This window comes from Bubalus kerabau, chromosome 4 (genome assembly GCF_029407905.1).
Source record: "Bubalus kerabau isolate K-KA32 ecotype Philippines breed swamp buffalo chromosome 4, PCC_UOA_SB_1v2, whole genome shotgun sequence".
NCBI classification, from domain to species: Eukaryota; Metazoa; Chordata; class Mammalia; order Artiodactyla; family Bovidae; genus Bubalus; species Bubalus kerabau.
This window is the reverse complement of record NC_073627.1, coordinates 162,006,355-162,020,016: the sequence shown is the minus strand read 5'-3', so window position 1 is coordinate 162,020,016 and position 13,662 is coordinate 162,006,355. Positions and strand designations below refer to the sequence as shown.

The following is a 13,662-nucleotide window of genomic DNA, read 5'->3' as shown; positions in this document are numbered from 1 at the left end:
AAGTACACACCCTAATCAGACTGGAGCTCTAACCCTGCCTTTTGTCACAGAGACCCCAGTTCCCAACAGGCAGCCAGCTGCCCTGAAGTTCCCTGCTGCTCTCTGCTCTTTCAGGAAAAATGCTAACAAGCCAACAGATTCAAGTCAAGTAAAACAAAAGAGTCAGGAGTGGAATTCCACAAAATGGTTAAACCAAATCCCAAACCATTCAAACCTGTAAGTTGCAGTCACCCTCAGTTTTTAAACATTGTATTTCTTTTCAGTACAGTTGATTTATCATGATGTACATCCACACTTTCGAGCACAGTATTTTCAGGTCATAAGAACTTTACACTGGGACTTGATTTCCAACATGGGAGTCACATGAAAAGGTCTTTACCTTCCTTCCTCAGTATTCACTACTATAAAAGTCAGACACAGGTCAGTAAAGGCCATTACCTGTCGATGCAGAGAATCCTTATTTGTGATTTCATTTTCAGGTTTATCATCAAGGTCATGCACAGAGGAGGCTTTGCGCTGTGCGGCAAGGTAGCGTTTCTCAAGTGTAGTGATTCTCTTCTCCATGTCCTCCTTCTGGGCCATGGCCTACACCGGGCATTACAGAGGAGAAAAGTAAGTCATTATCATGGAATACTCCAGCACACTTAAGAGTAAAAAAGCTGGACTAAATCCTAAGTTTCAAATCAAACACAAAATTAGCATCCTCAAAAGTAAACTCCTAGACATGGCAGTTTTCTTAGACGTGAGCAAAATCGCGCGTACCTCAAATGTCACATTTGCCACAATGGCACCCATCTGTCTTAATGTCTGTCTGGCCACTCGATTTACCAAGCTTCTTTTCTACATAATAAACCCAAACAGCAAACAAAAAGTACACTAAACTACCCTGTCATTGCAAGAATTCCAGGAGGGAAGGGATCTGGCATGAAACGAGGACCTCTGTCTCCTACACCATACAGGCGTGCTTGACCCAGAACAGGGAGGGACCTTCAACAGATCCAACAGGGAGCTCTGAGGTTCATTTCCTCAGGTAAAGTTGGAAAAATCTCATGCAATTTCCTCAAAATTAAAGTAAGAATATCAATGAGTGGAAACACAAGTCAAAGTGTAACACAACTGGAAGCAGCCTTCTCAAGCCTAGTTCTTCTAAAGCAGAGTTACACCACATGTGTGAAACGCTCACACCAGGACCAGAACTTGCTGCCGGTGCAGCTCCTGTCCGCCAGCTCAAACTCCATTTCAGGTCCCTCCGTAGTCACTAAGTAACCAATGTAGTCCTGACATTAAAAGTGAAAGGTTCTAAAAACGCTTTTTCCAGAATTCTCTACATATTAAACTCTGCCACCTAATCTCCTCCTATTGCCAAAGAGTAATGTGAACAGGTTATACAAAGATGTGCAAATATTTCTGTTTTGAGTTCTCACACAGAATTACTCACACCAAGCTACTAAACAAGTCCACCTGCTGGAAAACATGTTGGAGGGGTTCTCTCTGAGACGGTCTCACGGTGGAGGGGTGGGGCAGGGTGGGCTGTCTGCCTGTGTACAAAGGAAAGCTGAGGAGGAGGCCTGAGCCCCCAACACTCTTCTGTTTTCACAATCACTGTTAGGTAGTTTCTCATAAATCATGATACCCGCAGACATGACCACCAGAAGCATCATGATTCTACATGGTTACACAGCACGGGCCTGAGGATCTGAGGGTGAGCAAATGCCACTCGTCTTGTCTGACCGCCGTGTCACTGTCACACATCCCTTCAAGGAGCGGAACCTCAGAAACTAGAGAAGATGGCCAGGCAAGCTGCCTCAGCAGAGCCCACACAGCATGCTCCCATCTCTCCGAGAGAACGGGCTCCACAGACGTCACCAGGCTCGCCTGAGTGAATCAGAAGGAAATTTCAGCATCATCGGGAATACATTCAACAGGCAGGTAGGGGGATGAACTGGGAGACTGGGGTTGACACATATACACTACTGATACTATGCATAAAGTCAACAATGAGTAAGGACCTACTGTACAGCACAGGGAACTCTACTCAGTGCTCTGTGGTGAAGTTAATGGGTAGGAAATCTAAAAAAGGAGATGTGTGTGTGTGTGTATATATATGTGTATATTTATGATTGATTCACTTTGCTGTACAGCAGAAATTGACACAGCAGTGTAAAGCAACTATACTCAAATCAATGAATGAATGGATGAATGAACTTTTTAAAAAGGAACACACTAGGCCCCCTAGAACTTGTAGAAATGAGCAGCCCACACCCAGGGTGCAGCACAGCGCTAGGGCTACCCTTATGTTGGTCCACTGCCAACGGACCGCCTGGACCAGGCCTCTTCTACCCCGAGACCTCGACGCAGAGGTGGGGAGGCAGCCAGTTGCGGTCTCGCCAGAGCTCTGCTCTTGCTCACGCAGCCATCCCCAGGCTGAGACCACCGGGAGAACGAGGGACCCACATTCCACCTCAGGACAACAGACACGTCCACCGTCACTCACTTCGCGGAGGTCCCGCTCTAGTTTCACGTTTACTTCCTCGGACTTGAGGAGGTCCTTCCTGGCCGTGTCCAGGTCCTCCTCCATCTCTGTCACCTGGGCAGAGAGGGCTGCCAGAAGCTCCTTCATCTGGCTCAGGAGCTCCTTCCTCTGGCTCTCCCGCAATTGGTTGTTTATGATTTCCTGGAGCTGGATCACCCGAGCCAGAGAGCCGTCGCGGGTTCTCTAAGGGGGAAAGGAAGCCTTAGACAGCCTTGTTTTGGGAGGCAGGGAACACAGCACTTCCGGGCAACCGGTGAGGTCAAAACTGCCTTCTGTGCTCTGGAGCTCACACGACTGCCACAGTCTCACAGAACTACATGGTGCTTTGGTGAGAGGTCCCAACAGCCCTGCACAGACTGGATGGTAAGACGAGAACCAGATCGAGTGGGACCGGGGACTTGCCTTTCCATCGGCGCTTGGCATGTTTTCTTGCTTGGGATTTACATCAAGCACCCCGTCCATCAGTATCTTTTCCGGGTTTTTCTTCTCTTTAAGAATCATCAGCTAAAACCAAAAGTTTGAATCAGAATAAAGAAATAAGTCAAGACAGCAAAACTCCATTTGGAAAAACTCAACTCAAAACTGAAATACAGCATAAAAAGAAAATACATGGTGATGCTATCCATCCCAAAGAGAACCAGGTGATTAGAGTCAGAATTTTGTCTTCTACTGGACAAAGGGGTACTTAAGAGATCCTGCAGCTCTGAGCCACAAGTCTAGGTTACTAGTCATTAAAATAACCCAAGTGGGAGGGTCCTCAATCAGAAAGATAAATAACATCTGATGTCCACTACAGCCTTCATACTTCTTTTAAATGAAAGGATACAAATGACAAACCCTTCACGGAAATTACACGATGACTGATCAAACTTATCTCTTTATGTGTGGCACCTAATTCTTCTTCTAACAAACTACACCTTTCAAGTGCTCCTCGTAATCGCTCTCAACTGAAATAAAAGGGGCCGAGTCACTGTGTGTTGAAGTGTGTATATATGTTAGTGCACGTCTTAGTGTACACTCACCCTAATTTAACACGGCTACTGTAACAGAAGACATTTAATACATCTCATTGATCTTAACGTCAAGAAAATCTGCTTATTAACAGCTTTAAATTCTAAGTTAGAGAGGGAAAAAAAAGTTCCTAAAATAATCCTATTACCTAGTTTTTAATTGCAAATTGATATACAGAATACAATAAATCTTGAGACATTTATGCCAACTAATACTTTTTACCTGGGGCTTCCCAGGTGGATCAGTGGTAAAGAATCCGCCTGCCAATGCAAGAGGGCAGGTTCTATCCTTGGGTCGGGAAGATCCCCTGGAGTAGAAGATGGCCACCCACTCCAGTATTCTTGCCTGGGAAGTCCCAGGGAGAGAGGAGCATGGTGGGCTACAGTCCACAGGGTCGCAAAGACTTGGACATGACTGAGCATGTACACAGGCAACACTTTTTAACCATATAACATTCTGACTTCTTACAGAAAAAATGTATTTACAAGAATTCAAGAAGCTCAAAAGTCAACCAGTTACATAAATACATGCATCATCCACCTAACAAGGCAGCAAGTGTCCAAATCCAGGACGGCCGGGTGGCGGGTACCTTCTCGTCCAGGGCCTTGTGGTACTCAAACAGTGATTTCAGGGCCGTGAGCACCTCCACCTTGCTTCTCATGCCGGCCGGGGACTGCGCCTTCTGCTTGCCCATCTTCATCCGGAGGGACGGCACATAGCGTGAAACCAGGCATTCCAGGTGCTCCAGCAGCAGCTGCAGGGCGGGGCCAAAGGAACACCTTCAACCTCATACTTGAATTCAGGGCCGATAACTCCTCTCAGCCTCATGCTAACACCGAAACCATGCTAAGGCAAGTCGCAATCCCGCCAGTTCAGTCGAAAGTTAGAGTGGACTTCCCCAGTGGCCTAGTAGTTAAGACTCCACACTGCTGCAGGGGTCCTGAGTTTTAATCCCTGGTCGGGGAACTAAGACCTCACACACACTGTAGCATGGACAAAAATGTAAGTTAAGAGAACTCCCCCCTCAAATGTACTAAAATTATATTAGCTCTCATCATCAATTTGAAGCAAAGTATGAGAACCCCGATCTGATCCACCCCGGTCTGCTCAGTGGGAAGATGTGAAAAATGACTTGAAAACCAGACAGAGTTTAAAGACAGCAACACGGAACCCAGTGGTGACCCCCGTGGGGCAACTGTCCACACGTGAGAATCCCCCTACTGACCCTGGTGTTGTCCCTTTCAGCTCTCATCTCGGCAATCTCTTTTCCTCTTGCTAGAAGCTGCTCTTGGCATGCACTGACTTCTTCCGTAGGTGATGCCAACTCCTAGAAAACAGTTAAATGAGTAAGTAACTAAATGCAAACACAAATTAAAAAGAGAGCGAGACTGAAGACTGACCCTGTCAAGTCTCTCCAGCCTCCACACAGAGGGTCTCCCTGCCCCTCCAGAGAAGAGGGGTCCGCTGACCCCAAGACCACACAGACCACCACAACTCAGACCAGCCTTTAGCCTCCACCTCGATCTGGCAGGCACGCGGCAGGGGAGAACCTGGAATCCAAGCCTGCCTTCTCAAGACCCAGGGAAGTCTGAGAAACTTTCCTAAACATAAACCTAACAACAAACTGGACAAAGAGGTTCTTAAACGACACACAGACCAGTGACCTAGAACCACTGGGGACAGGGCAGAAGAAAGGGAAGATCTACAAGGCCACCAGGCTTTGGAGTGTTCCTCTGGGAAAAAGGCTGATGGCACCCCACAGCCATCTGTTAGCCTGACCCCACTGAAGTCACACAGTCATTCAATAAACTGGTTAAAGGGTTAAATTCATGTTTTATGTATTTTATCACAATTTTCGTGCACACGGTGCCATCTACGTGGTGAACTTGCTCAAACTGAACCACACGGCATCTTTCATTCTTCTATTTTTCTTCACACACATAAAAAAATCCTGGGCTGCATATCCCCTACTACACACTGAGCATTCAGCACCTAGAACACTGCCCAACACTTGTAAGAGGCATGTAGTAGACATGTGAACTATGAGGGTGTATGTTATACATGTAAGCAGTAGGTAGCCATCATTAAAATACTGGACACACTGTTCTGTGCTTTGTAAGATGGGAGACGATAAGGGGCTTAGCCTTTCTGCTTCAAGGACTGACTCTATAGCTCAATCCACGTGCCCCAGTGACTCCTCCAGCCAGCGTTTCCCTTCAGAAGGTGGGGCCCCCGGCCATCCTCCACGCAGCACCTGCACAACCACTTACAAGGTCAACCTGCTGGGGTCGATCTTGCCCAGAAGACCAAAACGCCCTGGCTGGCAGGGACCCCCGGCAGGGCCCACAACCATGCTAACAAAATGAAACACAGCCCCAATGCTTCACTGGGTAAGGGACAATCCCACGGGCCCAGCCCCCAGCTGTTCTCACGTCAGTCCACTCCGCTTCCAGAACTTGGGCCGAGGCCGAGGTCTTCCTTGTCTTGGCTTTTGCCTTGGGGTTGCAGCGCTGGAAAAGTGCCCATAGGCGGGCCCTTCTGCGACCCATCCTCGCGTATGGGGGCAGTCCCCCACTCGGGGGCAACTGCTGTTTCACGGTTAGATAGCTCAGCACTGGAGCTATCACCACCGATCTCACACTACGGCCACCGCTATTCACACTACAACCACTGCTCTCACACTCACCACTCTCAGACACCACTCTCACACACCACTCTCACACACACCACTCTCACACACCGCTCTCACACCCCGCTCTCACACACCACTCTCACACACACTGCTCTCACACTATGACCATCAGCACTGCTGTCTCTAGAAGAAATGGCACGAAGGCTCTGCCTCCAGCATGTCTCCCAGGAGCCCAGAACCTGAAACCCACTCAGTCACAAGGGGCTCCATGGCAACAGGGGGGCTGGGCTCAGGCCCATCATCAGGGGTGCACAGAGGGGGGAGGGGCTGCCAAAAAGACGTCAGGGGAGTGTGGTGTGTGGGAGAAGGAAAGCCATGCCCACAGCTCAGGCCCACCGTCAAACATAACCCTGCAAGGATACTGGTTCACAGTCGAACCAAATAGTATAAACTGCTTCAGAAACCACCAGCACTAGGAATGAGCATGTCTTCTAAGTGGGCTTCTGCCTCCTTCACCCCCCAAACAAGTCTCCAGTGAGGCTACTGAAAGGGCACCCCTGAACTCAAGGGTGCCCCCAGAACCCACTCAGGTGAGGAGGACTCACCGTGCTAGCTGCCCCTCACTCTCACCCTGAGCTCGGTCCTCCCTGACTGACTCCCTCCCTCGAGCTCAGCAAGGGCTTGACCAACCTCGCTCCAGGCACTTAAAATGAACCCACAGTGGATACAGGAGTTCCGTCAATCTGCTGTGAACTCGCCCTCTTAACTTCGACCCTGGGATGCCAGACAACTCTGCCCCGTGGCGGCTGCACGGTGGAGGTTCAGGGGTGTCCCTGCCTCGAGCCGTGACAGCCCGCGCCTCCCAGACCCAGCCAGGTGCTGCCCCTACCTCCGCGCCCGAGTCTCCCACCCCCTCTCCTGGCCCCACTCCCAGCCTCGCGGCTCTCCACTCACCAGGGCACAGGCCACACTGCTCCTGGCTCAGCTGGGACCTCAGCTCTCAGTTGAGGACCTCGGTCCCCAGGGTGCTTGGGACCCTCTATCCACCCATCTCAGCAATTACAGACTCTGGGAGGGACAGAGTACAGTTTGGGGTCCCGCCCGCAGTTCACCCTGAACACATTCTCTTTTTTTTCGCTTTATCTGCTGGAGTTCTCGGAGATGTCTTTTTAAAACCTCAACTGTTGCTTTCAAAAAGACTGTAAAATCACTGTGCTCAACTTTAAGAATAAAATCTTCATTTTCAACCTTAAAGTCAAACTGGAGGGAAGACTAAAAGCAGTCATTTTTTCAAACTGAAAAAGGAAACACGCATGTGACCACGTCACAGAATACAGTTCACGCAACCCTTGCCTCCTCAGCCTTCTCCTGGACCACAAGCAGCCCGTCATCACAAGGCCTGCCCTGGGCCGTCAGGGGCAGGGGAAGAGGGCAGACCGGCTCCTCTGTCCCCAGGCCGCATGGGCCGCTTGCTCCACCTTCTTCCCAAGTTGAAGTGGCACTGACACAGCCCAGGGAAGCTGGGGATTCTGATCAAAAACACAACCGTGGGTACTAAGCATGGACCTCTGGTTCTTGTTTTCCCCGGTATCAAAGATGATCAATATAATTACTGTGCATTTTACATGTGGCTTCAGATGCGAGAAGACACCCAGGGCTTCCCCACTTCCAGTTACAGACACAGGCAGCTTGTGGGTCAGCCTACCAAGAGCTAGAGAAGCTAAATACACTTTAAAAAGAGGTCCGTAGGCAGCCACAATCCAAGATTTCAAACAAAAGCCCAGTGAGGGAGCTGGACACTGAGAGGGCCACTCCTTCCCTCGCGGCATCTGAACAAAGCTGACTCTTGGAAGAAAAGGCAGGGGAAAAGTCAAGCAGAGGGTACTGGCTAACACAGCTCTGGATGGTTCCTTGGGCTGGGAAGACAAAAATTCGAGCTCAGGCCTGACAAGTCAGTCCGGATGTTAGAGACTAAGCTCCCCAAGAAAAGGGAGGCACAGAAAACGTACCCAACACTCTGCCCAAACCGGCTGAGCACTGAGTATCAATCACCTCGTGGTGCTCGGGAGACAGATGGTGGGCCTCAGGACTGGCCGAGAAGAGGCCATGGGAGGCATCCCAGGCTTCCAGATGGACATGCTGGAGGGCTCCTCCCTGCGGTCGGGGGGAAGGTGGGTGAAGGCTGCTGAGACTCAGCTTACAAGGACACCCCAGCCTCAAGTCACTCAGGCCCTGAGTGAACAGACGTCTCTGTCCCCACTAGAGGTCTGCCTCAGAGGAACCTCTGGAGAAGACAGCATCACCAGAAACTCTAGGGTTTTCCATAGATAATGTCCAACATGCAACCAAAACAAGCAAAAAGGGTGTAACAACAAACAGGACCAAGAGAAAAAGAACTGAAACCGATCCAGAGGTATCAGATGTGTATCAGCATATCAGAGGTATGCTAGAGGTATCAGATGCAAACTTCACCAGTTCAAAAATATACTTGACAAAAGGAAAAATTTCTGAGAATCAAACCCGATTCTAGAACTTTCAAATAACAGTGACTGAATTTAAGAACCCAGTCTCTGGGCTTAACATCAAATTGGACGTAGCTGAAGAGAGGATCAGTGAACTGAAGAACAGATAGGTTAAAATATATATATATATATATATATATATATATATGAGGGAAAAAAGTATAGAATATAGCGAAGGAGCCTGTTGTTAAACCACATTGTTAAAATGTGGCCCCTCATGGTAGAGAAAAGACAGAAAGGGGAATAAGAAATGCCTCCAGGGGCTGAAACTAAAGAGCCTCTTAATGAAAGTGAAAGAGGAGAGTGAAAAAGCTGGCATAAAACTCAACACTCAAAAAATGAAGATCATGGCATCCAGCCCCATCCGCTGCTGCTGCAAGTGGCTTCAGTCGTGTCCGACTCTGTGCGACCCATAGATGGCAGTCCACCAGGCTCCCCCATCTCTGGGATTCTCCAGGCAAGAACACTGGAGTGGGTTGCCATTTCCTTCTCCAGTGCATGAAAGTGAAAAGTGAGAGTGAAGTCGTTCAGTCGTGTCCGACTCTTAGCGACCCCATGGACTGTAGCCCACCAGGCTCCTCCATCCATGGGATTTTCCAGGCAAGAGTACTGGAGTGGGGTGCCATTGTTTTCTCCTAGATCCATCACTTCATGGCAAATAAATGGGGAAACAATGGAAACAGTGACAGTCTTTATTTTCTTGGGCTCCAAAATTACTGCAGATGGTGAAATTAAAAGACGCTTGCTCCTTGGAAGGAAAGCTATCACAAACCTAGACAGCATATTAGAAAGCAGAGACATTACTCTGCTGACAAAGGTTCATTTAGTCAAACCTATGGTTTTTCCAGTAGTCATGTATGGATGTGAGAGTTGGCCCATGAAGAAGGCTGAAGGCCAAAGAATCGATGCTTCTGAACTGTGGTGTTGGAGAAAACTCTTGAGAGCCCCGTGGACTGCAAGGAGATCCAACCAGCCAATTCTAAAACAAATCAGTCCTGAATATTCATTGGAAAGACTGATGATGAAGCTCCAATACTTTGGCCACCTGACGCGAAGAACCGACTCATTGGAAAAGATCCTGATGTTGGGGAAGACCGAAGGCAGGAGGAGAAGGGGACGACAGAGGATGAGATGGTTGGATGGCATCACCAACTCGATGGATATGAGTTTGAGCAAGCTCCAGGTATTGGTGATGGACAGAGAAGCCTGGTGTGCTGCAGTCTGTGGGGTTGCAGTGGGTCAGACACCGAGCGACTGAACTGACTGACAGGGACAGTGGCAAGAGTTGGTTCAAGAATCAGAGCATTGACTCAAAAATGAAAACTACACATTGGTTTCAGCAGCTCTGTGGGTGTCTAAGGGAAGAAGAAAATGTTCAAGCGCTCAGAGGAAAAAAGGAGTGGCTTTTAATGGCACAGCAACACTGAAAGCTGACTTTTCAAGTCAAAGGAAGTCAGAAGATAATGGACTGGCATCTGTAAAGTGCTGAATAAGAAATACCCACCAACCTGGAATTCTATACTCAACAAAAACACTCTTCGAAAGTGAAAGCAAAATGAAGACTTTTAGGGCAAATGGAAATGAGACAACTCATCACCCACAGGCATGAACTAAAAAAATATCAAGGCAGTGCTTTGGGAGAAAGAAAAGTAGTCTCTGACTGAAATATAAAAAACAAGGAAAGACCAACAATGAGGGAACTGTGAGGGTAAATATTAACTCTACAATGATGATAACGCCAAAAATATATCTAAAATTTTAAAGGATAGCAGTGACAAGGAGGAAACAGTCGTGTCAGGGAGGCAGTAAAAGTGCTAAGTTAGACTTCAATGTAAAACACGCGCTGTGTGTGCGAATGTGCCCCCAACAACCTGACAGAGGAGCACAGAACCAGAGAAACACCTCACACTTCTAAAGGACGGCAAGAGAAAGGAGCACAGACTAGGTGGGGCGAACAGAAGACACACAGTCACATGGCATCTACAGACTGAAATATCAACACTATAAATAGAGCAAATATTCTCATTAAAGGGTAAAAAGTGTCAAACTGAGGAAAATGAAAACTATACACTATTCACAGAGGTACATGTTAAGATGGAAGACCACAGACAGGTGAAAGTAAAAGATACCCAGGCCAACAAGGACAGAAAACTGACGTGGCAATATCACCGTCAAATAGCGTCTAAAGTAAGAGGCATTACTAGTGATAGAGAGGAGCATCTCATACTAATACAAGTTCAGTCTACCAAGAAGATGAGGATTCTAAATTTGAATGTACCTAATAACATAACCTCAAAATATCAATACATAAAAACTGACAGAAATAGAAAAGGAGTGACAGCCAAGTTCATAATTGCAGTGGGAGACATTAAAGGCACATATCCCATGCAGCTGGGCTCCCTGGTACGTAGTCACCTGCAGCCACGAAGTACCTGAAATGCGACTGGCTCGACAATGAGATGTGCTGCAAGCATGAAACACACACTGGATTTGAAAGGCTTAGCATGAAAAAATGAATGTAAAATATTTCATTAGGTTTTATTATGTTGATTACACAGTGAAATAATCATATGTTGAGAGTGTAAAAATAAAATATATTACAGGTAATTTCGCCTACTTCTGCTTTATTCAACATGGCTACTGAAATCTGAATTACGATTGAGAAACCTGATCTAACTGATAGGCACGTAACACTGCATTCCTACTGATACATATTATTTTCAAGAGCCCAAGGACATATAACAAAATGAATATGTATTGGGTCCTTAGGAAAGCTCGAATTATTTCAAAGCACTGAACGAATGCAGGGTATACTTACGGATTGCAATGGGCTGATGGTTTATGTGCCCTCAAATTTCACCCTGCACGTGGTGATGATCCTAGGAGGCAGGGACTCTGGGAGGGGTCAGGTCAGGAGGGAATGGGCTCCCGTGCTGCGAGGACAGGGAGAAGCAGCAGGCAGTCTAGGAACCAGGAAACAGGCCTCACCAGACGTGGCACCTGCTGGTGATCTTGGGACTCTGCAGCCTCCAGGACTATAAGAAACAACTTTCTGTTTATCAGCTAGTCTATGGTATTTATAACCGTAGCCCCAAAAGACTAAGACGGGGCTCTTCATGGAATTCATAGAGATCAAAAAAGGGTCACTAGAAAAACCTCCCCAAACATTGGGAACATAAATGACATACTTCTTGTAGAATTTCATGAATAATCTTTAAAAACACAATGTAAATTAGAAAATACTTTTACATAAAAGATAATGAAAATTTGGCTTATTCAAGCTTGTGGGACCCAGCGAACTGTGTTTAGATGGTAACTTAAAGCCTTAAACACATATACTGGAAAAGAAGGAAGGCTAAAATCAATTGAGCCTCTCCCTCAAGAAACCAGAAAAAAAAGCATAGCCAACGAAACACAAGGCAGATGGAAGAAAAAGGAGTAGAAAATAAGGAAACATAAAGCAAATATGAAATTTTTTAAAAAACAAAGCCAAAAGTTGGCTCTTTGAAAGGACTGATAAAACTGATAAGCCCCTAGACAGACTGATTAAGAAAAAGCGACAAAGCACAAATCACCAGTATCAAGGATTTTTAAAAGGGGAGACAACACATCTTGCAGATAAGAAAGATATCATGAACCACAGTTCACTTACTAATAGGAGAGTCTGCTGCCTAGCAAAGGGGAAATGCTTTACCTAAATATACCCAAGAAGACATACAAAATCAGAACATTTTATTTGCATGAAAAAAAATAAATCTGAAATTAAAAGCCTCCCCACAATGAAACCAACTGGTTTTGCCAATCAATTCTTCCAAAAATCTAGGGACAAAAACAGCAAGCTCACAGGAACTCTCAGGGTAAACAAGGAACACTCTCCACCTTGTTTTATAAGACTAGCATACTGCTACTGCTGCTAAGTCACTTCAGTCGTGTCCGACTCTGTGTGACCACATAGACGGCAGCCCACCAGGCTCCCCCGTCCCTGGGATTCTCCAGGCAAGAACACTAGAGTGGGTTGCCATTTCCATCTCCAATGCAGGAAAGTGAAAAGTGAAAGTGAAGTCGATCAGTCCTGTCGGACTCTTAGCGATCCCATGGACTGCAGCCTACCAGGCTCCTCCGTCCATGAGATTTTCCAGGCAAGAGTACTGGAGTGGGGTGCCATTGCCTTCTCCATGGATTATAAGAACTTTAAACATACACAAACACACAGAGTTAACTGTGTGAGGCGATGCATATGTTGGGCAATCATTCCATGATGTCTATGGGCATCAAGTCATCACAATGTAGACCTGAAATACACAAAAACTGTATCTGTCAGTGACTCCTTAGTGAAGCTAGGGTTCTAAAATCAGGGCCTGGCACCTTATAGCTGGCAGGTGTGGGAACTCGGGTTCATGTGCAGGCTGTACACACTCTTAATCACAGGTGAGACCTGAAGCAACCAAGCCACTCTCCATTTTTCTTTTTCTGTTTTTCTTTGTTCCCCTTGCCATTTGTATTTAACAGATTCCCAGTATGGAGTGAGCAGCGTCAATGCAGCAATAATGTTCCCCATCTAAGGCAGGAGCCTGTAACACCAGCAGACTTCCCAATCGCCCCGAGAGTAACTGGGGTGCTGCATCACACAAAAAAGCAAAGAAACACAACATTTCCTGAGACAGAGCTGCCCAATGGCAGTGGGGACTATGGTCCACCAGATGTCCCAAGGGGACCCCCAGGGGCTAGGAGCCCACGCTGGGCCCCCCAGCTTGAGGCCACACTTGCCTTTTCACCATTCTGAAGGTCCTGGCAGAAGAAAGCCAGGCCATGGAAGGGGGATGGTGTGGCCGGGCCGTGGGACTCAGGGCAGGACTGACTTGGGTCTGTGCTGGGCTCCACATCCAGTCACCACCACCCTTGGAGTGTACAAAGTTCTTGGGACCATTGTAGGTTTCTGGCAAAAAGCAATGGAGCCAAAGTCA

The 13,662-nt window shown here is 47.3% G+C and overlaps 1 protein-coding gene across 1 annotated transcript in view; it reads right to left on the bottom strand.

Moving 5' to 3' along the window:
- LOC129651026 (liprin-alpha-1-like) overlaps positions 1-13,662 on the bottom strand; it is a 38,384-nt gene that overhangs the window by 23,915 nt on the left and 807 nt on the right. Inside the window, 8 exon segments of the mRNA XM_055579756.1 lie at positions 439-585; positions 2,495-2,716; positions 2,936-3,037; positions 3,387-3,478; positions 4,130-4,298; positions 4,770-4,871; positions 7,263-7,357; positions 8,186-8,330. Of these exon segments, the coding sequence (XP_055435731.1) occupies positions 439-585; positions 2,495-2,716; positions 2,936-3,037; positions 3,387-3,478; positions 4,130-4,298; positions 4,770-4,871; positions 7,263-7,357; positions 8,186-8,330 (1,074 nt within the window).